Genomic DNA, 23,616 nt, shown 5'->3' with positions numbered 1-23,616 from the left:
GCCTCTTAGAAGCATATGGGTTTCCCGAATGTGAGATCTAACTGCCATCTATCAGGGGGTTCTCCCGATGTGGGATACTCATTCCACATTCACATCTGTTATCCAAGCACGTGGATTCCCGGACTTAAGACACAACTCACTGCGATCGCGAGTTATCCAGGGGTGTGCATCACGTCCATCTCGGTGAATGTCACCAAGTCTAGAGACACCTCTCCCCTTCCCCGAACCTGGTCACCCGATTCGAAGACGACCTCCGGACTGGAGCGTTACACCCACTCCAGGGACGTCTCTGTCCCACCTCGGCGCGGGTCGTCCGGTTCAGAGCCCCGGTGCGTACGCCTCCACCCTCCCGCCGCGCCGCCGCCGGGGGCCAGGTGGAGACACGACAGCGGCCGGCTCCCGCCATCGATCTCGGCCGCCGGGGCGCCGACAGACGGCCGGCCGCGGCCTTGGCGCCGTCGATGACTGATGACCGGACGCCGGCCGCGGATGCGTCCCCGCCGCGGGACGGTAGCGAGCTGGGCACAGTCCGATCCGGTCCTGACTGACCGCAGTCCGCGGCGCACGCGGGCGAGCTCCATGCAGAGCCCCGCCGCGGAGTTTAATCACGGTGCAGTCGAGACCCGACTGCTGTCTGTAGGCGACTTGAGCGCCCGCTCTGTAATCACGTGAACCGATAACGGCTCGGTCGCCTCCTGGTCGGGTTCTGATCGGGTCCTTATCGGGTCCTGATCGGGTCCTAATCGAGCCCTGGTCGGCTCCTGATCGAGTCCTGGTCGGGTCCTAATCCAGTTCTGGTCCAGTCCTGATCGAGTCCGGGTCCCAATCGCAGCGTGTCCTGAATGCGCCCGGACCCTTGAACGCGCTGTAATCCAGGCCCGAGACTGGTGACGTCCGTAGTCCAGACCGATCTGGTCCGGGCGGCGTCCGGGCCATGTCCTAACTGCGCCCTGCGGACGTCCTGCCCGCGTCCCGCAGTCGCATTTAGGCGGCGACTCAGCTGTACCCTAACCGCGGTCCGGTCGAGTCGTGACCGAGATACGCCCGCGCGGCGATAGCGTCGTGACCGCATGCTGACCGCCACATAACGCCATCCGCCGGCAGGTGAGCAGCTAGGCGACGCGTCCCCGTGCGCGGCATCAGTAATGCGGCTAGGTGGGGGCCTGGCGGAGCGAGGGGAGGGGGCCGGGGTTGCGCAACGAGCGGTTATCTCCCTGTGGTGATGCCGGTTTTACGGGGAGGCGATTATAGTTGGGGCCGATTGCCTCACAAATTCTGTGTGAACAGCATGGTACGCCGCAGTTTGTTAACGATTGATTGATTGTTGGTTAAGTTATGGACAATAGGCCCGGGCCTGTCAGAGGCCGTAGTTGTGCGTTGTGTACAATCTTTTGTTAGCTTTTGTTCCATCCAAGAAAGTGAGCCTGGAGAACATGATGACCTGCCCCAAAACAGGACGGTGATGGTTCTTGATCACCTTCAAGTCCTCGCGTTCCCCCGACAGATCTTAGATGACCTCTGTTTTACGAATGTAATGTTTTAAGCCTCATGACTGCAGTTGACAAAAAGCATGTTGGCTAAGTAGAATCGCATGTTAACCCGCCTTCGTTATAAGGAGCAGCCCTCTCTGACGTCTTCTAACGAAGCTACCCACATACCTTCCCTGACCAAACTCGGCCACACAGTGTTAGGGCATCACCGGGCTGGCGCGTCTAACCCCGCGCCGACCCCGCCTGACCTGACGGCCACTGACCTGACGTCGTCGATCCGGATGGTGGGGTCGGGCCGGGCCGCCTGCTCGCGGGGCAGACTGCAGAAGCGGCGCGCCTGCAGGTCGGCTGCCGCCTGCAGGCTCCAGACGGATCGCGGTCGGCGCGGCAGCGTGGCGGCGCCGGCCGTCGGCGCCAGCTGGGACCAGCGCCGCTGCAGCTGCCGCTGCCGGCCGCCGGCGCGCAGCGTCACCGAGCCGCTCTCGGGCGCGCCCGGGCGCAGCGTCGCGGCGCTGGCCGAGCGCACCGCCGCCGCGTCCGGCGGCGACCGCGGCGAAAAGTCGATGGTGGTGTCGTTGAGCGAGGGCCGTGGCCGGACGGTCACGTGCTGCGTGTCGGGTAGCTCGGCGCGCTCGAGGATCGAGTCCAGCTCGCGCTCGATGGCCGAGCACTCGAGCACGTGGTCGGCGCGCACGGGGCTGGAGGTGAGCGGGCCGGCGCGGCCAGCCAGCGCCAGGTCCTGGCAACTGGCGGAGACGGCGCCCAGCCGCTTGTACTCCTCCACCACCTGCAGGCTGGAGTGCGAGAAGCGCGACGATTTGGGCGTGTGGCCGGCCCGCGGCCGCGGTCGGGGGAGCGTCGAGGACTCCTGGCTCGCCGGCGGGCCGGCGGGCGTCGCCAGGGGGGTCGCGCTCGCGCACTTCGCCGCGCGACCCGACGCGCTGGCGCCGCGCATAATCTTGGAGAGAGTCCGCGCGAACGACCGCTTCTCGAAGCGAACGCGCCGCTCACGCTTGTGGTCGTCGCTCTGGGAGTCATAGTTGGACTCGCCCGAGTCGGAGAAGCCAGAGTCTTGACTCCGCTGGCTGGTGGGCGAGCCCAGCAGCTTGTTGCGCGCGTCCGGCTTGTAGTCGGCGTTGCATTCGAGGAGACTCTTTTGCTCGAGGTTCTGCACGCGGCAGAAGAAGTCAATACCTTTACTACTGTACGCCCGCACGTTTTCTATACCACACGTCGTGGTGCTGTTGCTCTTCGGGAAACATTTCTCCGCGGCCTCGCTAACACCGACGTGCGGCTTCCACAGGTTCTTCTCCGCCTCCGTGGAGTTCATCTTGGACGCGTTGGCTGCCAGTTCCAGCTCTTGACCGCTGTCTCTGACGTCAAACAGCCTGCGTCTAGTTCCACGCGGCTGCTGCTGTTGCTGCTGCTGCTGCTGCTGCTGCTGCTGTTGCTGCTGCTGCTGCTGCTGCTGCTGCTGACGACGCGCCTGCTGCTGCGGTGAGATCAGCGGCTGCGGTGGCGCGGCGCTCAGCGGGTGCCTGTACACGGGCGCGCGGTTCGGCAGCACGGCCAGACACGTGTCCGAGGCGAACCGGCGGCCCACCCCGGCTCTGGGGCTGACTCCACCCCTGCGAGGCGCGGCGCCGATGTCGGCGAAAACGGGCGTCAGAGGCGGACTCAGGACGGCACCTTGGCGGACAGCCTCACGCAGGCGGCTGCCGTTCAGCGGACTGGGGCGCACCGCGCTCATCGTGGCCCTGCAACGGACGGGAGCGCGGCGGGTCAACACAGCGCCCACCGCAGGCCATAGCATGAACAGTTAGTCGGCCGCCAGGCAATCACGGAAACCGCAAGAAAACAGCAAACCACCTGAGACAGAGGACGGCCTTGCAGCGCTCCTGTCCAGAAAGTAAACGGTCCAGAAAGATAGAAAGAACGCCCAAATTCAGCCCCAAGTCACCAGAGGGGCGAAGGTGGTTGGTCTCGAAAGATGTGCACGTATGACATAAAACATTATGTAAACATGGCTGCTATTCTTTGCTTAACTTGTGTGATTATCGCAGGTTTATGGAATTTCTAGGGCTGTAGATCAAATTTAAAAGAATGAATTGCCATATTCAAAGTAGACACAACAACGGTCGTCCTTTCTTTTCAATCATTTGCAAACATTAGACATTTTTGCGCAACGGACTTCAGTGCAGGCACGCGCCGCAGGCTGCCTACTGTCTAAGCCAGCAAGTGAGCGCGCGGGGGCGATCTGTTCCAAACTGACATCGACTTTTCAGTGCCCGCTCCTCAGGCCGGTTCCAAAAGCATCCGCCAGAAAAACTACCTGAGTCTCATTAACCTGTTAAATTGACGCCGGATTCGAACAATAGAGTATTATCAAGGCATCATCGCGACAGTCCGACACATTTGCGTCCTATCTTAATGCCATCAGTCGCAGCAGCCAGCAGTCGCTTGTCTGTCGGTTGCAACATGCAGGAAATTCTGTGTATGGCTGCTGTACGAGGACTGGTGGAACGTAATGCTTATCGTTGTCGGGCCGGTCTGCCGAGCAACACGACAGCAGGGCGTAAAACATGTTGCAGTGTCACGGTAAAAAAAACGAGATAAAGAGCTGAGAGGGTTATTCGGTTTCCGTATCAGAATTCCTGGAGCATGGGTTAATATCCTGTACCGGCATATTTCGCTGGCCTCATATCGCTGACGTGCGTATTGGACCCCGGCCAGTTTCGGTGGCAGAGTGTGAGCCCGTCCTGCCAGGGACTCAGACGACTCCTGGGCGCCTGTAATCCGGCCACATTTGGTGGCCAGCAGCCTTTGCCTTCCTGCCCTCTTAAGCGTCTTTGCCAGGATACTATCCTCACCTGCTCGCTTACTGCGGTGCTTAGGTCAACGACAATTCAAGCTTCTATCTCTTACCGCCAAACGCCTGCAGTCGCTGCGAATACAGACTTCACCACACCAAAACTCTCAGGCCGGTCGCGCTCGCGTGACCCTGCCAGGCCAAGAGGGGTTTTCCCATCCTCGGAGCCACCGATCGGTGATGGACCAGCGCCGGAACGCCTCGTCAGCACCGGAACGCCTCGTCAGCACCGGACCACCGCTCGGGTTGTGGCCGGCCTGCGCACGTGCAGCTGCTTCGCAGGAGCCGATGCCGTCTCGCGATAGCGGCCACCGGGCTCTGGCCGCCGACTGCTAGATTAGCCGAGCCACGGCCGCCGGCGCGCGCCAGCAGCCTCGCTTCTCGCCAGCGCCGGCTCTCAGAGCGCCGAGCCGGCTGACGCCGTGGGACCGGGGAACCGACGCCACAGCTCTGCCAACAAGGGGCAAGGGCGCTGAGCTGGCTGACGATGTGGAACCAGGGAACCGACGCCACAGCTCTGCCGGCGAGGGGCAAGGGTACTGACCTGGCTGACGCTGTAGGACCGGGGAACCGAAGCCACAGCTAAGCCTGTGGGGGGCAAGGGCGGCCCGGAGCAAAGCGAGGGGAAGTCGGTCCAGATACGGAGGTTGGAAGGGAACTGGCAACGGTTCCATTACCGACGTCTTTCTGCTAGGCCACGGGGCAGAAATACGCTGAAATACGCTGCGTTTGCTGCATCCGGCTACCCGCTGCCAAATTTGCGTTCATCCTGGCCTGCAGGAAAGTCTACCCAGGATAAAGTGAGTGCGGTCTCAACTGACGCACGGCCGTCTTCCACGAATGGTGAGAGAGCCCTTCTCTGTCGGATTAGCGGCCGAAAGACTTAAGTCGCAGGGCGTTTCAGGCAGCCGCCACAGCTGTAACCACCTGACGATATTTTTCACGGGATCCTAAAACTTGTGGTGTTAGCAGGTGTCCTCTCGTCTAATTCATAACCTGGGCACACGGGAGCTGCTGGAAGGACGAGTCCGGGCCGCCCCTCCGTCCGTGGCGGCAGTCAGTGAATTTCGGAATCGTCTGAGAGCGAATCCCAGGGTCGACCTGCCGCCTAGATAAATCGTTAGAAGCGGGCGTTAACATTGACTGATGACTGGTGACACTCAGATGGCTCGAAAATTTGTGTTTGGCTAACCGGGGGTCGAAGCGGTATTTTTCAGCGATATTTCATCTGATTGAGCCATCAATTCGATTGGCGCATAGCTAGATACCATGCGTTTTTCAAGGCGCTCTATTCAGGTTGGGTTTCGTGGCCAAAGCGGTAGCAATTCTTCCACGCCGCTGTAATCGCAGGCGGAATGTGTGCTATCAATTTCAAACCCATAATTCTGTTCTGCCCATTTGTAATAGTGACACTAATGCAGCTAAACTTTAACGCTGCACGGAAACTTATCGTTCAAAGTCTACATGGGCTTGACAGACAAGAGTCGTTCCAAACGTCGTGCACGCTGGCGGGGCGATAGCCATGCCACGACCTGTTTGAGGAGATACCATCCGGCTTCAAGCACTCTGCCGTCTGCGCCCTCCAGGTGTTGTGTCTGTTTACGCCCGCATGGCGTGACTGTCCGGCAAGCCCATATTCAAGTCCTGAGCGTCACGCCACCGGTCACGCCGGCGTCACGCCATACGCGCATTAGCACGCGCGGAGAAGATAGGGAGCGGCGGCGCCCGTCTCCAGCCTGTCGCCTGTCGCGCTGCGCACTCACTACGGCCGCGCTGCTCTTCTGCCTTCACTGCTTTCTCGGGGTAAAGTGCAGCAGCTGAAGAAACGAAACGAGATCGAAGACGACCGGTGCGTTTCTCCCGCGGCGCGGATTGCGTCAGTGTTCGACTCACGCGTCGCATTTGTCTCGTTCCCGCCGCAGGTCAGTTGCGTGATGCGCGTGGCGACATGGCGCAACGTCGTTCACGCCCGCCGCAGCGGCAGCCGGGCGCCATGAGCGGGTCAGGAGGGCTCGTGACCGTCACACGGCCCATGGCTAGGGCTGTGAACAGGTGAGGATGCGGTGGGATTCACACTTCAGATTCGCCGCCGATCAACTGAGTTCGGGGTCAAGACAGGAATAATGCTCGACTGCGATTCAGTCACCTCACTGTGGATGATGACCTCAGTTGTCGGTCAACGAAATGGAAACTGACCTTGACAGGCCCCCCCCCCCCCCCCCAGAGAATGGCGTCTGGCGTTCTCAGCGTGTGGCCGACTTAATCACTCCCCGCGGAACTTCGCTCCCGCTCGTACAGCACGCCGAGCTGACCGATCTCACGCCAGATGTTCAAAACCCGCCAACTGGGCGCACCGCCATCACGCCGACGCGGGGCGCCGATAAAGTAAGCCATCACACACCGGCACAGCGCTGACCCTACCATCCAACGGCTGGCCGCCTTCGAGCGAACACCATCCGTTTGCAATCAAACGATTTGAGCCGGGTGGCCCGACCATCTACGTCGGGGCGCGACGCCCGACCGGCGGGGCGGGTCGGCGTCCTCCGACGCCGCGTCCCAGAAGGTCGTTACAGCCGCCGGACAGACCGGTCTAATGAGGCCCGATCGGCCGGACAAACGAGCGCACGGCCGCGGCCCGGCCGCCTCGCGCCGCTCCCAGAATCGAGCCGTAATGGGCCCCCAGATGCGGTCAGGGTGGCGCCGGCAGCCTTTACGACCCGGCGGCCATTACGACACTGGTACCGCACACATGCTGGTGTGTTGGAGCCGGCTGTAAAGCTGTAAACGGGTGGCTGCCGGCTGTTCCTGCTCCGGCCTGGATCTAAGTCGAGGCCGCCAGGGCTGGGCCTTCATGGCACTTTTTCCAATAAATACCTTTTCTCTTATGTGGGTCACCAATTTGTCCATGGGCGGAGCTCACAAAAGGAATGGGCACAAACAAAAAAAAATCGCTTAATTACGTCACTTTATTTCGGTGTAAGCACGCTGAACATACAATTCTAAGGGGCCCGCCGATAGGTGATGAACAAGTACGAGAACTCACGGGCTGTAATGCTATCATCTATTCCATTTATTAAGTATAGTTCTAAATAACGCCTTTTTGTACTGAATTTTTCCATACCATGTCAACCATGATCGGAAAGCGCTGGCAGAGCTCCCGTTCAAATAGCATCTGACAAAACGGCAGCTCAGAGCAGGCTTCCCTTACGCATTAAGGCTTCCAGCGCATTAGTCCCTAACAGCAATCATAGAATGGCCAGTGTTGGACCCGATTCCAGAAAGGTACGGTTCGTATCCCCGCAATTTTCTCCACAAACCTGCCCCAGACGCACAAAGGCTCCACATTGTCCCCGCCAGTGCTGGGCCTATAGCTCAGCCGCGCGGACAGCACGAGCTTCCATTCACCCCGAGCCGCCATGCCTGGACTATTGACTGTCGAACGGGTTCGGGAGCCTTTTAATAAGCCACGGGTGGGCGCAGGTCGGCAAGGAGACGCAGCCGGCACGGCGGCCGGCCGGGCCAGCCTGAACAGATGTTTGTTCGGTTTAAATGCCGCCCTCCGCCGGCCGGCATCAAAGCGCTCCAATCTGCCGTCGATGGCCTTTGTGAGTGGCGGGGTCGGAACAATGGCACCCAACGGCCGGCTCTGTGCCTGGCGCACCGCGCTGACACCCTGTTTACTTTCCAGATGGACGGAATGCCTAGCGCGCGCCGACCGGTGAGCCCGAGAGCCCAGTTGGGGGGAGGGGAGGGAGGCAGGTGTGACCCCCCCCCTCTCCCTAGATAACCCGCAGCATTTATTATTATCATTACACTCTACTGTGTAATGAAGTTCAAAGTGCGCTCTACCCGTCGTTGATCGTGACAAGCGCTTACCGCTGAGGTGGCTCCAAAAGCTGCTTGGGTGGTGACCGCGGAAGCGCTGGTGACAGTTTGGCGACGGTCGTGTAGTGCATGACCAGGTCGTAACGGTTACGGGCACGTCGTGACCAAGTCCTCATCACGGAGGCATTCTTAGCACGTAGATGTGCTGTTAGTTTGCTGGTTCTATAGCTAACCGCGTGACCGCAAATCGCTAGAGAAATATTACATGCAGAAGACATGCCCGCAGACAGTGAACATCCATGACCAATACCAAGGTGAAGGTGGACAGTGCAAGCTTTGTCATCAGCCTTCAGAACGCAATATTCGAGGAGTGGTTAAAGGGGATGGCCCCGCTCTTATTCAAATAGGTATTTCTATTTTTAAAGCAAATATTTTGCACGCAAAAATTTCAACACAAAGTTAAAAATAACAACAGCTTTTTAACCTCAGCAAATCTCGAACAACTGAAGCAGTGCCTCTTCTGCGCTCCATTTTCTACGTAACGACATGGACTTAACAACTGTTATGAGAAGACTGCTTCCACCTGGCTGCCTGCCATAGGGCCCATGCCAAGGCCATCACTTGGCAGAATTATTACATCGTTAAGATGGAATAGCTGCAAATGCACACGAAAAAGTAAAAGGAAGACAAAAATAACGGATAAATTAGAAGATGATCCCAGAACTTTGGGCTCGCTTAAGTCAATAATCATTTTTTCGGCAGGACTTATCCTCCTAAGGCATCATTAGCACTCGGCGCAGATACTCAGCTGGCGTCCAAGTATCTGGGGGACTTGAAGGCCGCTTGGGCGCCGGTTTGGTCGTTTCTCCAAAGCCTGCGGCCTAGACCGATGAGTGGTTGACACGGGGGATCCTCACGCCAAAGGTGACGACGCATGGCGAGAAGGGACATGCGTTGAAGCATCGACTCGAGGCTCTGCCGCTCGTTGGAGCCTATAGATGTGATAGCAAAGCGGACGACCTCCCGTGCTCCCAATGACATCCACAGATTTGGAAACCTGGTTCACGATCGTCCCAGTGACCCCCTCCCCCCCCCCCGCCTCTCCAATTACGCCGACTTCACAATATCTGAACAGGTCAAGCGACAAATCGGCCAACTCAGCTGTGCCAGCGTCAGCGACCGCTCTGCCTTTTCGGCATTCAGTGAAAGGGTTCGTCAGACGTACTCCACTCCTCGGAAAGCCTCCCGGGCGATAACAACGCGCCTGCAGGCCCTGTCGACATCACGGCCGCCTAGTCACGCTACTGCTACGTCCCGTGCACTACTGCATCAGCCCCGAAGCCTTCGTACTGATCGTTCGTTGCATGTGGCGATCGGAATCGGGCATGACGTGTGCAAGTTCTGGCAACAGCGCTGCTGCCCCCGTGTTCCGTGAGAGCTGATTGCGCTTTGCGGATGGGAACTAGAAACTGTGCCGGTCACCAGTGTTTTAAACCGTCCACTTTCGTTAGCGATCAATGATAACAGCATAGTGCTGGTTGCGCCTATTCGGCGGTACATTAGTTCGCATAGAGTGCATTAATAGTGTTGCCATGCACGTATTTTTGCAAAAATTTACTGATGCTCATCTTTCGCATGTTTGAAACTACATATGCAAGCATCACACACACACACACACACACACACACACATATATATATATATATATGTGTATATATATATATATATATATATATATATATATATATCCCAGCCACCAGCACAGATCCCCGAAGTCGCTCGCAGGTCCGCCTCTCACCTGGTGCCGGGTCCTCACGTGCTCTCCCCATGCGAACCCTGCACCAACTGCGGCGCCCGCGCGTGCTCGGTGCGTCCCCCCCCCCCCAAGCTATGGGACACCCGGGCTCCCACGGGGCGGTCCGTCTCAATGGGTCCCGTTGAGGGGCGCACGGGCCACGCGGTGCGGGTCGATGGCCGTCAGGCGGCTCCTCGCCGAAGGAGACGGGCGATATCGGAGACGGAGTTTATTGTCTCCGTGGGCAGGCGAGGATGCCCAGCGCGCGATGGCCGCGGACTGTTCGGCGTTCGCGGCGCCGATCATGGAGCATGGGGATTTGTGTGTAATGACGGTGGGGCGGCCAGTGGGAGAAAACTGTCGGTGGACGACGCTCTACAGGTTATAACTTCTAGATGTTAGACATGTTTAGGCTACCAGGTGTTGTTCGGCGACCGTAACTGCCAAGTGAACAATTCGGCAGAACGCTATCAGCGTTCGCGTCACGTTTTGATTGGAATCCGGCACGCGTCCAAGCGGCCGAGGTTGCGAAACAAGCCTCGCAAGCCTCAGCTTTTAGCAGCTGGGACCGACCTTTCAGGCCGCTTAGCGCCATCGGTAACGCCCCGACCTGGCTTGCCTTGGCAGAGTCGCTTTGACCCCTGAACGTTACCACGCATGCAGAGCACGTCCTCTGCATCCAACCTGCTTCCTTTCCTGGGCATTTGATGAGTGGCACTTCCACCGGATCCTGGGTCAAGGCCCGCCCTTCGGCTAATCAGAGCACGCGCGTGTTATGTCAATGCCGCCACCGGTGTGCGATTATGTGCGCCTCTGAAGTTGATCACATTGGCGTGAAGGTTTAACAGTCTCTTATCAAGGCTGCCGGGCCGTTTCCTTGTTGACGTTTGGGAGCGAACACGTGTTTGTGGTTCGATGAGTCGGGGCCCTTTGACTTGGCGTCAGTGATAACTGCATGACGCAACCATATCATTGTTGTCGTTTGTATAACATACCAATACGCGTGTTACAACTCCATTGAAGTCACGTTCCCAACATCAAATTGATCTGTATGTAATAACACAAGATAAAAGCTTCATTTGTACATTAGCCTGGCCCGAATTTCGTCGTCGGACTCCGAAATACTTGTTTTGTCGCTGCCTAAAAGAAGGCTTTTCATAAGGGTAGAAGAGGCCCCCGCCAGACTAATGAAACTGGTGCTTGAAAAGTCATGAATGAAAAATGCGACAATAATTGCAAGATATGGGGCTGTCGTGAGTTGCAATATCACTTGCACCCGAATATTGCGACACAAAAGCTGGGGCGTCTTCGGGGTCGCAGCGATCATTGATAAAACTAATGAACGGCATATTTCGCGCCGGATATAATCCATCTTGTGCACGTGCTCGCGAGGGAATTACACTTGTCTATTAACCGTGACACCAGCGTTTTGCGGGCAGCAAAGTGATTAATGACTCACCTGGAATGCCTTGCCTGTAAGCCCCCGTCTATTAGCGCGCCACAGTGGCGTGTGTCGAAACAGCACTGTCCGCCGAGGCAACACGCTTCTGCCCTGCGGGCGACCCGGCGTCCGCCGCCTTGTGCTGACACGTCTCTCCCTCTCTTCCCACGCTGCTGTCGTCTGCCGGCTCGCTTTCCACGTCACGCAGCCGTCAGCCGCACCGCAAAGTCCACTAAAGCCACGCTCCCCGCGGGGCTCTCTCGCCGATCGCCGTCGAGCGCTTTCTCTAGGTCGGGCAGCGAGCAGGAGCGGCGCCGCTGCCACGTCGGGAGCAGCTAATCAACTGGTGCCCGGTGGCACGTGCCGCGACCGGCCCCCCGTGTCGGCGTCCCCCGCCCCGCCGTGTAGTGGTTACTCGTCCGGCTGCACCTGGCCCGCCGGCCTTTAAACGCCGGCCGGCCGTTGGGCGTCCCGCGACAGCCGGCCAGCATGACTCCCGGGCCCGCTCCCCGGCTGGTGCGCCTCGCCCCCCTCATATCCCCGCAGCACACAACCGCCGGCAATGCGGGCGGCCGGGCCGATCGATCCCGTGACGGTAATGCAGCCTGCGTCAGCTGCTCGGCGCCGGTGTAGCCCGCACGCACGAAACGCTCGGGGCGGGTCGCGCGCTCGCCCTGCATAGCTTGCGTGCCTACAAACCGAGAGCTTCAGTCGTGTGTGCGTCGGGGTCACTGCTGTGCAGGCCAAGTGTTTCTCAGCAATGCACTAATGAAAATGATGTACGCAGTTTGCGCCCAGCCCATATTACTAATATACCGAGGATGAGCACGGCCTACACGGGGGATTGTACAAGCCCATATCTGACTCCCTGTGACCGATCGTATCAATTTCTTGGGCAAGACGTTACAAATGAACAACGCACAGAGAACATGTCTGTGCTTATTAGTCAACAAAGTACTTTCAGATGCTACAAAAGTCTTGCAGAGGAGAGGGTGTAGATATCCAATATAGTACAGAGCCAGGAGCAGTCATATTATGTTGTATAGGACCGATGACGGCAATGTCTTCTAATGGTCGTTGGCAGTTACTGAGATCATTGCCCCGGATCATCAGCCGAGAGAAGGGAAGCTCCTCTTGCTTCTTCTCACCATTGAGACTAATCGCCTTCCAAGTGGCCCAAAACGACCGAGATAATTAGCGCCAGGCGGCAGCATCCGTTCCCACCATCTCAATTTGGACGTCGTCCGCATCCTTCCGCCCGCGATCGATTGTAGACAAAACAGACGCGGCGCCCATGACGGCACCGATCCCTCGGGGCGCGAGCCCATCTCCCTTCGAGTGTTTTCTCAAGACGCCTCCCCGACCGCACATCTCAAACCATGACGCGCGGCCAGCCTGGACTGGGGCGGGGAATGATGGGGAGGGGGAGGGGAGCGGGAGGGGAAGGGGAGGGGAGAACCGGGGCACGCGTCAGGCGCCAGTTTAAATGTCCCGCGCGGCGGCATCAGCTGTCGCTGCGGCCATCTGCCGCGCCCGCCGTTGGCGGCCGCCTGGCGCGGGGGCAGGTGGGAAGAGACCCCCGTCTGACAAACGCTCGATGGCGGGGGGGGGGGGGGGGCGCCGCAGGCTATCGGCACTGGCGCTGGGACAGGCCGTAACACGCTGGCAGACAGTCACACCCCGGCTGGGGCTTAGGTTTTCACGAAGCCGTTATCGGTCGACGTCATCATGCTGTCAAACGTCTTGGCTGCTGAGCCGAGAGAAGTGGAGTTGTAGTGCCTATGGGCTTATTCGTTGCCGATTAATGCCATTGATAAAGATTCCAAGGCAATTCGAGTGGATGGACTTCTTCCCTTCTGCTGATGGTTTAATAAGGATAAGTTCCAAAGATACGGTAAGTTTATTGCCCACTTTAGCATCAAAATGCTAAGACGAGTTCCACGATTTCCCAAATTTAAAGACGACTGACTGAAATGATAAGACCGTAGATATGAGTTCTGCAGACGACTCGGCCACACGTGACTCATTCGGGACAGTTATGACATCAGTTAAGTTGCACTCCGCAGAGTAAATAAATTACACTGACCGGGATGCGAGCAGCACGTACGGGAGATCCAGTGATCACTCACGGACCCCCCGCGACGAAAACGACCGTGCGCTCACCTGGCCGGGAAATGAGTGGTGACGCACGCACCAACCCGAGAATTGGGGAATGACGCACCGAGCTCCGCCGCCCCGCTATTAGAGTCGGCCGGCTAAAAGGCCCGGTCGGCCGCCGCCCGAGGGCCCTGCTATTCGAGCCTAATTTATGCCGCGTGCTCCCCATAAAGCTGTGTGACTTGGTGCCGAGGAATTCGGATGCAGGGTGGCTGGCGGCCGGCCCGCGCCGCCACTGGCGCCGGCACCGTCTCCGACCACCATTCGACAATGCCGATCGTTTAACGTTTACTGCCGCGCACAAGGACGGCGCCGGCGCGCCGGAATCGCCGGCGGTCGCGCCAGGCTCGCCGCCGGCCGCGCTGAGCTCGCCGCCGACCTGCGCCACCACCGCGGCACGTCAGATGATGCGTCAACAGTCGGCCGCGTGGCTTGTCGTTACGGCGCGCGCGGCCCGATCTGAGCAAGTGACGCCGGCGGCGACGACGGCGCGGTGGCGGCGGCGGCAGGGTGACGAAAGCCGGCTGGTTCAGCCGGGCTTCGTTCGACCGCCGGGCGCCCTCCGTCCTCCCAGCTGGCGGCGAATGGCCCCTAATCACGGCTGACTAATGACACGGGCCAATGCTTGGAAGTGGGGTGATAGCGGCATCTGTCGAAACCTGGCCCAAAGAAGACCGGCCCCCAGCCCAGTCCGGTCTGGTCCTGGTCAGCCCGTCCGACCGCGTCATCAGGGATCTGAATTCTCCAGCTACCGACTGAAGGAGCTCACGCACTAGTGGCGAGTGGCGTAATCCGCGTAGGAAAGTCGTTCTGAAGTACAACAAACCCCAGGCTGGTGGAGAACCGCAGGTGGTGACACGCCTGACGGCGATACGTCTACAAATGGCTTCGGCTGAGACACTAGGGCGAAAGTGATGTAACTTTCACAGGTGGGCCCCAAATGTATGCGTGAGCACGCCGGAGTTCTTGAGAACCCTCGACACAACGTCTTGCCTCTAAAAATCGCCGATTGCAATACGAGGGCAACATGTCCGTATCAACAAATAACAAGTGCCTGCTGGATTGGTGAGTGCGGCTTTGTGGTCTTCAAAATTAGCTCTGGCGTACGCTGCTAGCGTGCTAGGGAGCGTTGAAGTCTTCCAGGCCCCGTGCCAGCAAAGCGGCAAGGAAGCTTGTGTTTAGGGCGGTACAGCAGGAGACGCCCAGAGATCGATCGCATCGCGGTCAGCGTCACTCAAGACGTCAGCAACGAGGCAGGCCCCCAAACAGCTCTCGCCAGTGATTGCAAGTACGGGATATGGCAGCTGCTGGTATTTGGGCAGACCTTCTTTCTCGGCATGGGCTGAAGTCGCTTTGTGGAGCAAGTGATGCTCCCTTGCCTAGGAGGCGGCAACAAGAACTGCCAGCATCTCGACAGGGACATCCACCTTTTCGCATAGCTCGGCGGGGTGCAGGGAACGTCAGCGTGCCTTAGCTTCCCCTCCCCCTCCCCCCGCTACTGACGTGTCGCGGCCACAGCCCGGCCCTGCGCCCGACCACCGTGCCGGGTCGGTGGGTACAGGAGGTCCGAGACGCACCGGACCACCGGGGTCGGTCTCCGGCGCGATGCGCACTACATTGAACCCCGCCGCGCTGGCCGAAAGCTGAGCTGGGCGGGCCGTCCCGAGGGAGACAAGCTCGTGCGTCACAACTGCGGCCGCCGACTCAGGGTCACGGCTTGACATGACACGGCACATAGGGACGTCCGCCGAGCCCGTTCTGCCTCAGTGAGCACCTGAAAGAGCGGCCTGCCAGGCCAGCACGAACGGAACTGTTCCCAGGGGCAGCTCACACATGCTGAGCGAATCTGAACAGCTAAATCTCGTGCCCCCTCGCTCGCTCGCGGGCCGGAAATGGCTCTGCGGAAAATCACAGCCCCGGTCGCCGCTGTTCAGAGGAGGTCCCTGGCTGTCTGCGGCCAGGAAGCAGCTTGTCCCGGCCCGGGCCGACCCGGACTCGGTCCGCCGCGCCGCACGGTCAGCGGCAGAGATGACCGCTCGCTCGCGACCGGTCAGCGTAGCGGTCCAGGCAGCCGCGTCTGAAGCCGCTGCCACCGCCGCCGGCGCCGGCGCCGCACACCGTCACTGCGGTAATGGCCGCTCGGCGCCTCGCGTCGTATCGGCGCCTCGATCCGCGCTGGTCGATGATTAGTGACGCGGCTTTGGAGGAATGCATTCGTCGACGCGGCGGTACCGCTTGGCATGAGTGCACGCTTCACGCAGTCTGATTTTCTCATTCTTTTTCGGAGGAATCCCTGAGTGAAAAGGCTCAATCCGGGACTTATCGGAAATCTCGACCGGCGCGAGTGGAATCGAGAGGCGTGCATGTATTCTGTATCCGGCATCTCAATTAAAATTCTAGCATGGATTATCTCCCTCCGTGGGGATGGCTCGCTCTCGGACGCACGGTCCGAGACGTCAGAAATAGCGGCCAATCACTCAGGCTGCAGTCAGCATGACTATAATCCAGGCCAACCAAATCACCTCGCTGTAGCGAGTTGTAATCCAGGCTAAACGCCCCGTTTATCGCATCAACCGAACCGTTCATTCCAAAAACTATAGGCGTAATCTTTTCTTCTAGCACCCAGCATAAGGTCGTTGCAATTACATCGATCAAGCCGTTCCGTAAGCCGACGGCTCCACGTCAGGATATGGAGCCTGTGCCAGCTTGATCGGCATGGTATCGGTGGCCGGCGTGTCCCACTGTCACCGCCTGTCGCGTACAGCCCGCGGTTCAGGCCGGCGCGGCCCGCCTGCCCCGCCCCTCGATGCGCCCCAGGTCGTCGCGCGGAGGTGCGGCCGGTTAGCCAGCCTCTAGCCGATGTGTGCGGATGGCTGGGCGCCAGGCACGATCCCAGAGCCGCCTTTTACGGCCCGCTGCTACGCTAAACCGCTCTGGTCCGGCGGCGCGCCGGGTCGCAGCTCCGCGGCGCCGCTGGTCCCGCTCTGGCGACCGGGAACCGGGTTGGCATCTGCAGCAGTGACGGCTCCGGAGTAGTTAACGTGTCATTTGTTTATTTGTTTCGTTGTAAGCCTGCACAGTCAGGCGTAATGTTGTCTGCGTTGCCTGTCGCGATGAGTCAACAATCAGCCCGGATATTTTGAAGGTAAGGCGATTCTCCCGCTCTTAGTCCTGGAGGATCTAAGGTGTGCAGAAGCTCATTCCTTATCGGTTGGAACCAGCGGGTTGGCCGTTTGTAGCTGCTCCCACCGGACGCTCGCGTCCCTGAACTTCGTCACGCCCTCCGTTAACGACCCCCTATGGCGGGGCGGGGACATAGCTGCGGTCAGGCCGGTTGCCGGCCCGGACTGGCCGTGTCACGGTGGACTGATGGCGGCGGCGGCGGAGACCGGCCCCAGGCCGACCGGCGGCCCCTGTGATGGATGCGCTGGCTGCGTGTAATTTGAGGTGGGGCGCCACTTGCCACCGCGCTGATCGAACGGCAGGGTAAAGGGAGGGGATCCCCAAGGACTCGTGCCAGGTTAAACCAGATGGGGTAACATGCCGTGCAGCGGAAGCTCAGGTGCCAATAGAGCCTTGATGCATTACATAAGAAGGATGTGAGGCTAGTTCCTAGCGCTCTTCATTATCTGCCTTGGGCTTAGCAGGGAGCGCAAATTTCGCCACATACTGCTTTGGCACGAAACAACCGAAATGTCAGTGCAAGGAAGCATCAGACCACCCAGATCCTTTCAACACTGTCATAATTATGCGTAATGCAATGCGATTGTGGTAGCTCAGGTCTCCGTGAGCCCGTGAGGGGACATTGCTCTCTGTCACACAGACACGCGCCTTATCTGATAGCGGCCACGGAACGACGGCAGGGCCAGGCCACCTGCCGCCTCACGCGCGCGGCACGCTTTAGCCATGATGAGATGCAAATAGCGACCCACCAAACATTTATTCACTGGGCATCTGCCGAACTCCTGTTTCAAGTTCGCACATGCCTGCAGCCTTGCACAACCTGCATACGGGCAGGAGCCCAGCGTCAGCGCACGCGTCCTGCCGCATCCGGGATCCGCCTTCCCGGACGCACACGCTCCCGGCGTGTACGGCGCGGGCTGACGGGAAACATCAACTACGGCTGTGATGCAGAATGAAAACATTGCGCCCCGCAAACCTAACCGGAACATAATACACCATCCTCGTATCTTCTCTTGCCACCAAATGGTCGCTCATTTGATAGCGCGATTGCTCGCTTGGAAACAGTCCAGCGGCAGCACGTGACACTGGGAGCCGCGTAGGAGCGCTGCCTGACACGCGGACCGTCTCCGCCTCCCGCTGCCGGTCGCGGCTGTCGCCCCGGTCCGGTCCGGCGCCGCCCGAGCCGCGGCGGCCGGCACCGGCGCGCGCGGCACGGCAGGCGAGCCGGCTCGACGCCGGCGCTTGATGGGACGGGACCGGAGCGCAGCCACACGACAGGTGTGAGGCACGGAGTGGAGAGGGCGCAGGGCAGTTCTCCGATGTGGGAGTGAGAGGTCACGGAACTGCGTTGCGGCGACCGAGGGTTCGTGCCGGGCTGCCCGGTGTTCACTGTTTCCTCGTCCGGCGGGATCGGCGTAAGGTGCATGAAATCCCTGTTCACACAATGCATGAGGGTCGTGTCATTGGACTGTCACTAGGTCCGCATTCTCTGAGGTCAGGGAGCGGACTTCCACGCCTGCATGCTTTTTTTAGTCGCGAGCGTTTGCGCGTATATCACGTGATTCATTCAGTGTCCAAGCCTGGGTCGGCAATGCTGGGATCCAAGAGAAAGTTTTGCAGGATGTCCGCCGACAGGAGGAAAATCCTGCTGTATGTTATGTGGACGGTCTGTGTGTCAGTAGCCCGATGCAATGATGATGGATGGACTTCAACAGACCACTTGATTCTGCTGGACTGAGTCAGGCTAAACCGGAACACATCGCCTCTTTGTTCGCATGGCCACCTGTAAAGATCGCTGTGCATGTCTGCAGCGATACTAAAAGGAAAAAGGAAGCAAAATGTACACCACACATGGTCGGGCAGTCAGTATCAGCTGACATTTTTCAGGTTCCTATTTCCGTTTTTTACAGGCCCTCTCATGTGCTGTCTTTTCGATGGCAAAGGCGAGGGACACGAGCAAGGCTTAGGTGACATGGCATATGAATGACACCGTCTACATCTGATCTTCAAAAAGCAGTGTCCATTCGTGCCTTCATTGAGCGCCGCCTTGTAATCTCTGAAGATTCGTGATGCTTGCTTGCGGTTGACGTACGAAGGACTTTTGAATGATATCCATGGCATTCAATGCAAAGAAAGGTCAGCATATTTCAGTCAAGCGCATGCTCAGATCAAAGCGGAACGAAAGGGAGGGAATTTTTGTTGCGAATGTCCTAGTTCGGCGAGCTACATTGTTTTATGTCGTGACATGACCCGCACGCGGTACTAACAGGTGCATAACGGCCCCACTGACTACAATGGTAGTGGCATGCACGGCCAGAACGTTCACCCCAGCAGCATTACGACAAAAATGCATCGGCGTGGGCAAGTACTCCCAGTCCAGTTTTAAAAGGCGCCTCTACACGTGGCTCTCGATTTCATATATGGTGGGACACCGTCGAGTGTTTCGCGCATCACTCATCCTCCCTGACTTGACAGTCAGAAAACACATCAGTGAAAAAATGCACACCGATAGTTGAGCGTTTCGAGACGAGTTGACACTGATCGCTACAGGCTGAAGTTTGATACCGGGTTGGTGGACGCGCCACATCCAACCGCGGCAGACTCTCTTACGTGCCTTTGATTACAGTTCGACTGATTTCCTTAATCGAACTGTGCAGTTGTGGGAATGCCGCATGTTATATCTCACTATTATTGCTTCTCATCGTTCAGGGCACCATCGTTTGAGATGGACTGAGCTATAGTGCGTGAAATCGCAGCATACATTGAAAATTTGTAGGTGTGGTCGTTTGGTGCATTTTAGTTTTCAAGAGATCTGGACAACCTGCTACATACACAGGGCGCACACCATTAAGATGTTGGGCAGCACACAGCAAGAAGGTAAAGTTCAAAAGCGGACTGAGTAGAAGTGAAACCAAAACATGCAATCGGAGGAAAACAGCCTTCATTTTTTCTTTCATGCCACGTTGAGGACTCCGCGAGGCCATCTCTCAATGTTTCGTAAGTTATGTTTGGTGTCATTCTGCTTTTTTGGGTGAGATAAGATCTGTCGCCGTACATCTAGGTTGTATCTGACAACTGAAAGATATCTTACTGCCGAATATTTCCAAATCATCACTAAGAGGCCGTTTTGGAGCAAATGACAGCCTGTCCATCGACGAAACCACTGACAAATGCATGATGCTGACTAGTGATTTGAAACCTTGAAAGCCGAGAACTGGAAACTTTTAAGTACTTTCAGATGATGAATTCCCTGTTGCAAAAAAACATTGATAGAGACGTCCTCAATTGCTCATAGATCGTTCGAGACATCCCAGAGTTGCCCCAACTCTTCGCGGCCATCTGAGGCTACTATCTTAATCCCAAAGCAGGCTCAACTTATCGTCGATTGGAATCAGTTCAGCAGAGGCGCTTACCTGCAGGGCCATGGCGAAAGATTGGACGGACGGGGGCTCCACTGAGCTAAGCAGACTTGATCTCCCTGCGCAGCTGGAGGTCCGACCACAGCAGGCGGCCGCACTGCCCAGCTCCCGTGGGAGTGGCAGACTCTCCCTCACCGCTGTCAACAACCGTCCACCACTGCCATCGGCCGAGTCAGCGTCTCACCGCCCCTCCGACCGCGGGTCACGAGCCACGCGACCCGTCCTGCCCTGCACACCAGCCGACGCGCAGACGGGCGACACCTTACGCGCTGCGACGTCACAGTCCGAGCCGCCGCCGACGTCCCGTCGGTGTCGTCTCGGCGCGGTGGACCGACACGGCGACGCTGCGTCACTGCTGAGCGCGCGCGCGGAGCGGGCCGGTCTGCACCTGTCCGCCGCCGACAGGTCTCTGCGCGGCGGCCGGCCGCCCTGAGAGGGAGAGTGGCCGCCGGGACCGGTCATAGCTCACCGGTGGCGGCGCCCCCGCCGGGGAGAGCGGCGCCCGCCGCCCGGCCGGGAGCGGGCGAGAGCGCGAGAGGAGGGCGCGGTGGGCAGGGTTTGGTGGGAGGAGTGGACAGGAAGGTCGGACACGGGGATGAACAGGAAAGACGAGAGTAGCGTATACGGGGATGGAAGGACAGACACACAAGAGGAAAGCGAAGTAAAAAAGAAAGAGGGAAGAGAGAGAAAGAGAGAGAAAGAGAGAGAGAGAGTGAAAGAGAGAGAGAGAGGAAAGAGAGAGAGAGAGAGAGAGAGAGAGGAGAGAGAGAGAGAGAGAGAGAGAGAGAGAGAGAGAGAGAGAGAGAGAGAGAGAGAGAGAGAGAGAGAGAGAGAGAGAGAGAGAGAGAGAGAGAGAGAGGAGAGAGAGAGAGAGAGAGAGAGAGAGAGAGAGAGAGAGAGAGAGAGAGAGAGAGAGAGAGAGAGAACATCCGTTACTCACATTTAAATCCAGAAGAAATGTAGCTACAATATAACAGATTTGTCTTTCATGCTGCTGACGGCATCTATCATAAACATGTATGCTCGGCAAATTGTGCACCGATCTTGAGCTAACAACAACCGCAGATTTCTTCAACACAAATGATTTGTTGTTGCACGAAGTTAAGTATGAAACCGTTCAGCGGCCTGATCAAATAAGGCTGGACGTGTGTGGGCTGCGACTGATGAGTTTTGGTATATCTAGGAAACAGACGTAAGCTCCGGAGCGATTGCTATCTTCTAGTGACCGACGCCCATTGCCCTGCGAAGAATGCCACGGGTTCCGTTAGTTGAATGGCTAAGACCGTGGGAGATGGCGTAGGTGTCCGCCTTACGCCGTGGAAAGGCCGCTCCAGATTGGAGCTTCTTGTTAGGGAAAATGTGCTCGGTGAGATCGGAAGTTCCCATTATCGGACAGCTCAACCGTACATATACGGGGTTCCCAAAACAATCGTGATGCAGGCAGTATTGGATGGAAGCCGTAATCAGTGGGAGACAGCACCGCAGAAATACGATCGATGCAGCTAAAAACAGCGCTGGAGATCCCGAGCGGTCCATGGCTAGCAGGATGCATACAACATGATGTCCGGGCACGCACCGCCGGATGCTCCTCTGTCGGGCGGTGTAGCTCTGTGGAGTACAGGAGGCAGTTTTGTGACTGCCCGGGTGCTCTTCTGTCGGGTGGCGCAGCTCTGCGGAGTACAGGAGGCAGTCTTGTGACCACCCGGGTGCTCTTTTGTCGGGCGGTGCAGCTCTGTGGAGTACAGGAGGCAGTCTTGTACCGCCCGCGTGCTCTTTTGTCCGATGGTGCAGCTCTGTGGAGTACAGGAGGCAGTCTTGTACCGCCCGGGTGCTCTTCTGTCGGATGGTGCAGTTCTATGGAGTACAGGAGGCAGTCTTGTGACCGCCCGGGTGCTCTTCTGTCGGGTGGCGCAGCTCTGTGGAGTACAGGAGGCAGTTTTGTGACTGTCCGGGTGCTCCTCTGTCTGGTGACACAGCTCTGTGAAGTACAGGAGGCAGTCTTGTGCAAACTGAGCCGCGGCAATACATGGTTTTCAGCACTCTTGTAAACTACGCTGCGATCGGAAAACATGCAGTTTTTAGGAGTTTGTGTGCTGAAGAAGAACAGGACATAGATGGACGCTGGCAATGCAAAACAAGATTAACCCTATGGCCCAACAGGGTTAATTCCCCGCCTTTCCAACGATGGATAGGTAACTCCGGACCAGGCTGTTTTCAAGATGACGACTGCCCGCCTCCATACTTGTACTTTTACATGCATAGGCGAATACGACGAACGAACATTACATAGGCGAATTAATTCGCGCCTATGCATTTTTGACGGCATACCATGGTAATGGACTTTTCTATTTTGCGCCGAGTTTTCACGCATAAAAACCCAGACGCTTCGGGGGTGCATCTTTCCACCAGGCATGTATTATAGGTCAAGCCCCCCCCCCCCCCTCTCTCTTGCTCTCCCTCCTCTGCACGTCCGGTCGAGGCTGACGTCTCCTGCGCCTAATTGCCGTCCCGGCCGTGCGTGCGGCGCGGATCAGCGGCGGACAATGGCCGCTCCTGAGGCAGACCGGTGTCGCCGGCGACAGGCCGCTGCTCGGTCCGGATCTGAACCTCCACCGGATCTGGGCCTCAGTCGGCTGGACGCCGCGCACGCCGCCGCTGCCCGCTATCTGATGGCAAACGGTCGCCAGCCGCGTCGCTGGGGTCGCTGCAAAGGCTGCCTCCGCCGCGTCGCTTGGGGGTCCGCTGGCGAGGCGGGCTCGCCGCGTCACTCTGCGGTGCTGCGAGGGCCTCCTCCGCAACGTCGCTGGGATCACTGCGAGGGCTGCGCCTCCGTCGCGCCATTGAGGTCGCTTGTGGGGGCTGGCTTCCACCGCGTCCGTACAGGTCGCTGCGAGGCGGCTGGCTCCGCCGCGTCCGCTGGGATCACGGCGATGTGACTGCTGGCCTCCGTCGCGTACGCATTGACGGTCGCGTGTGGGGGGCGGGCTCCCGCGGTCGTCGCTAACGGTCGCTGTGACGGGCTGGCCTCCGCAGCGTCGATACGGCGATGTGACTGCGAGGGCTGCCGCCGTCGAGCGCATGACGGTCGCTGTTGAGGGCCTGGCTCCAGCCGCGTCGCTAACGACGGCGCTGTGGGGGCCTGGCTCCGCCGCCGATTGTCACATGCATCAGCATGTATGGCGGCTTAGTTTTCTAGCAGCCTGAGATATTGGTGGGAACATAAGACGCGTGACATTTTGTTCTCTTTACAATTCTGAGGCTCACTGTTTTGGGCCACTCACGCGTTACGTATAATCCAAATATGTTTAGGAAGGATTCTGGTGAATGACATAATGTCCACCCACAGACCACGGCATGACCACGAGTCTGCAGAAGGGACCTGGCATTCTCAAACGCCACGCATAAACGTCAGTGCCGGCAAACATCATTGGTGCGGT

The 23,616-nt window shown here is 58.3% G+C and overlaps 1 protein-coding gene across 1 annotated transcript; it reads right to left on the bottom strand.

Moving 5' to 3' along the window:
- Positions 1-1,151: 1,151 nt before the first annotated feature.
- LOC119108360 (myb-like protein AA) lies at positions 1,152-11,778 on the bottom strand. Its single transcript, XM_037231936.1, has 4 exons — positions 11,439-11,778; positions 2,039-3,247; positions 1,759-1,852; positions 1,152-1,163 (listed from the first exon to the last, which is right to left on the bottom strand). The coding sequence occupies exons 2-4, from the start codon at positions 3,238-3,240 to the stop codon at positions 1,152-1,154; spliced, it is 1,308 nt and encodes a 435-aa protein (XP_037087831.1). The 5' UTR covers positions 3,241-3,247; positions 11,439-11,778.
- Between the last annotated feature and the right edge of the window lie 11,838 nt (positions 11,779-23,616).

The sequence above is a fragment of the Pollicipes pollicipes genome, unplaced genomic scaffold, assembly GCF_011947565.3.
Source record: "Pollicipes pollicipes isolate AB1234 unplaced genomic scaffold, Ppol_2.1 Scaffold_6686;HRSCAF=7923_pilon_pilon_pilon, whole genome shotgun sequence".
NCBI classification, from domain to species: Eukaryota; Metazoa; Arthropoda; class Thecostraca; order Pollicipedomorpha; family Pollicipedidae; genus Pollicipes; species Pollicipes pollicipes.
Note: the sequence above shows the minus strand (reverse complement) of the source record. Positions and strands in the feature narration are given on the sequence as shown.

Excerpts from the sequence above, each read along its gene's own strand:
- LOC119108360 (XM_037231936.1), bottom strand. The coding sequence starts at position 3,240 with ATGAGCGCGGTGCGCCCCAGTCCGCTGAACGGCAGCCGCCTGCGTGAG. Across the intron at positions 1,853-2,038 it reads ACCATCGACTTTTCGCCGCG|CCTGCAGGCGGCAGCCGACC; the intron begins GTCGCCGCCGGA and ends ATCCGTCTGGAG.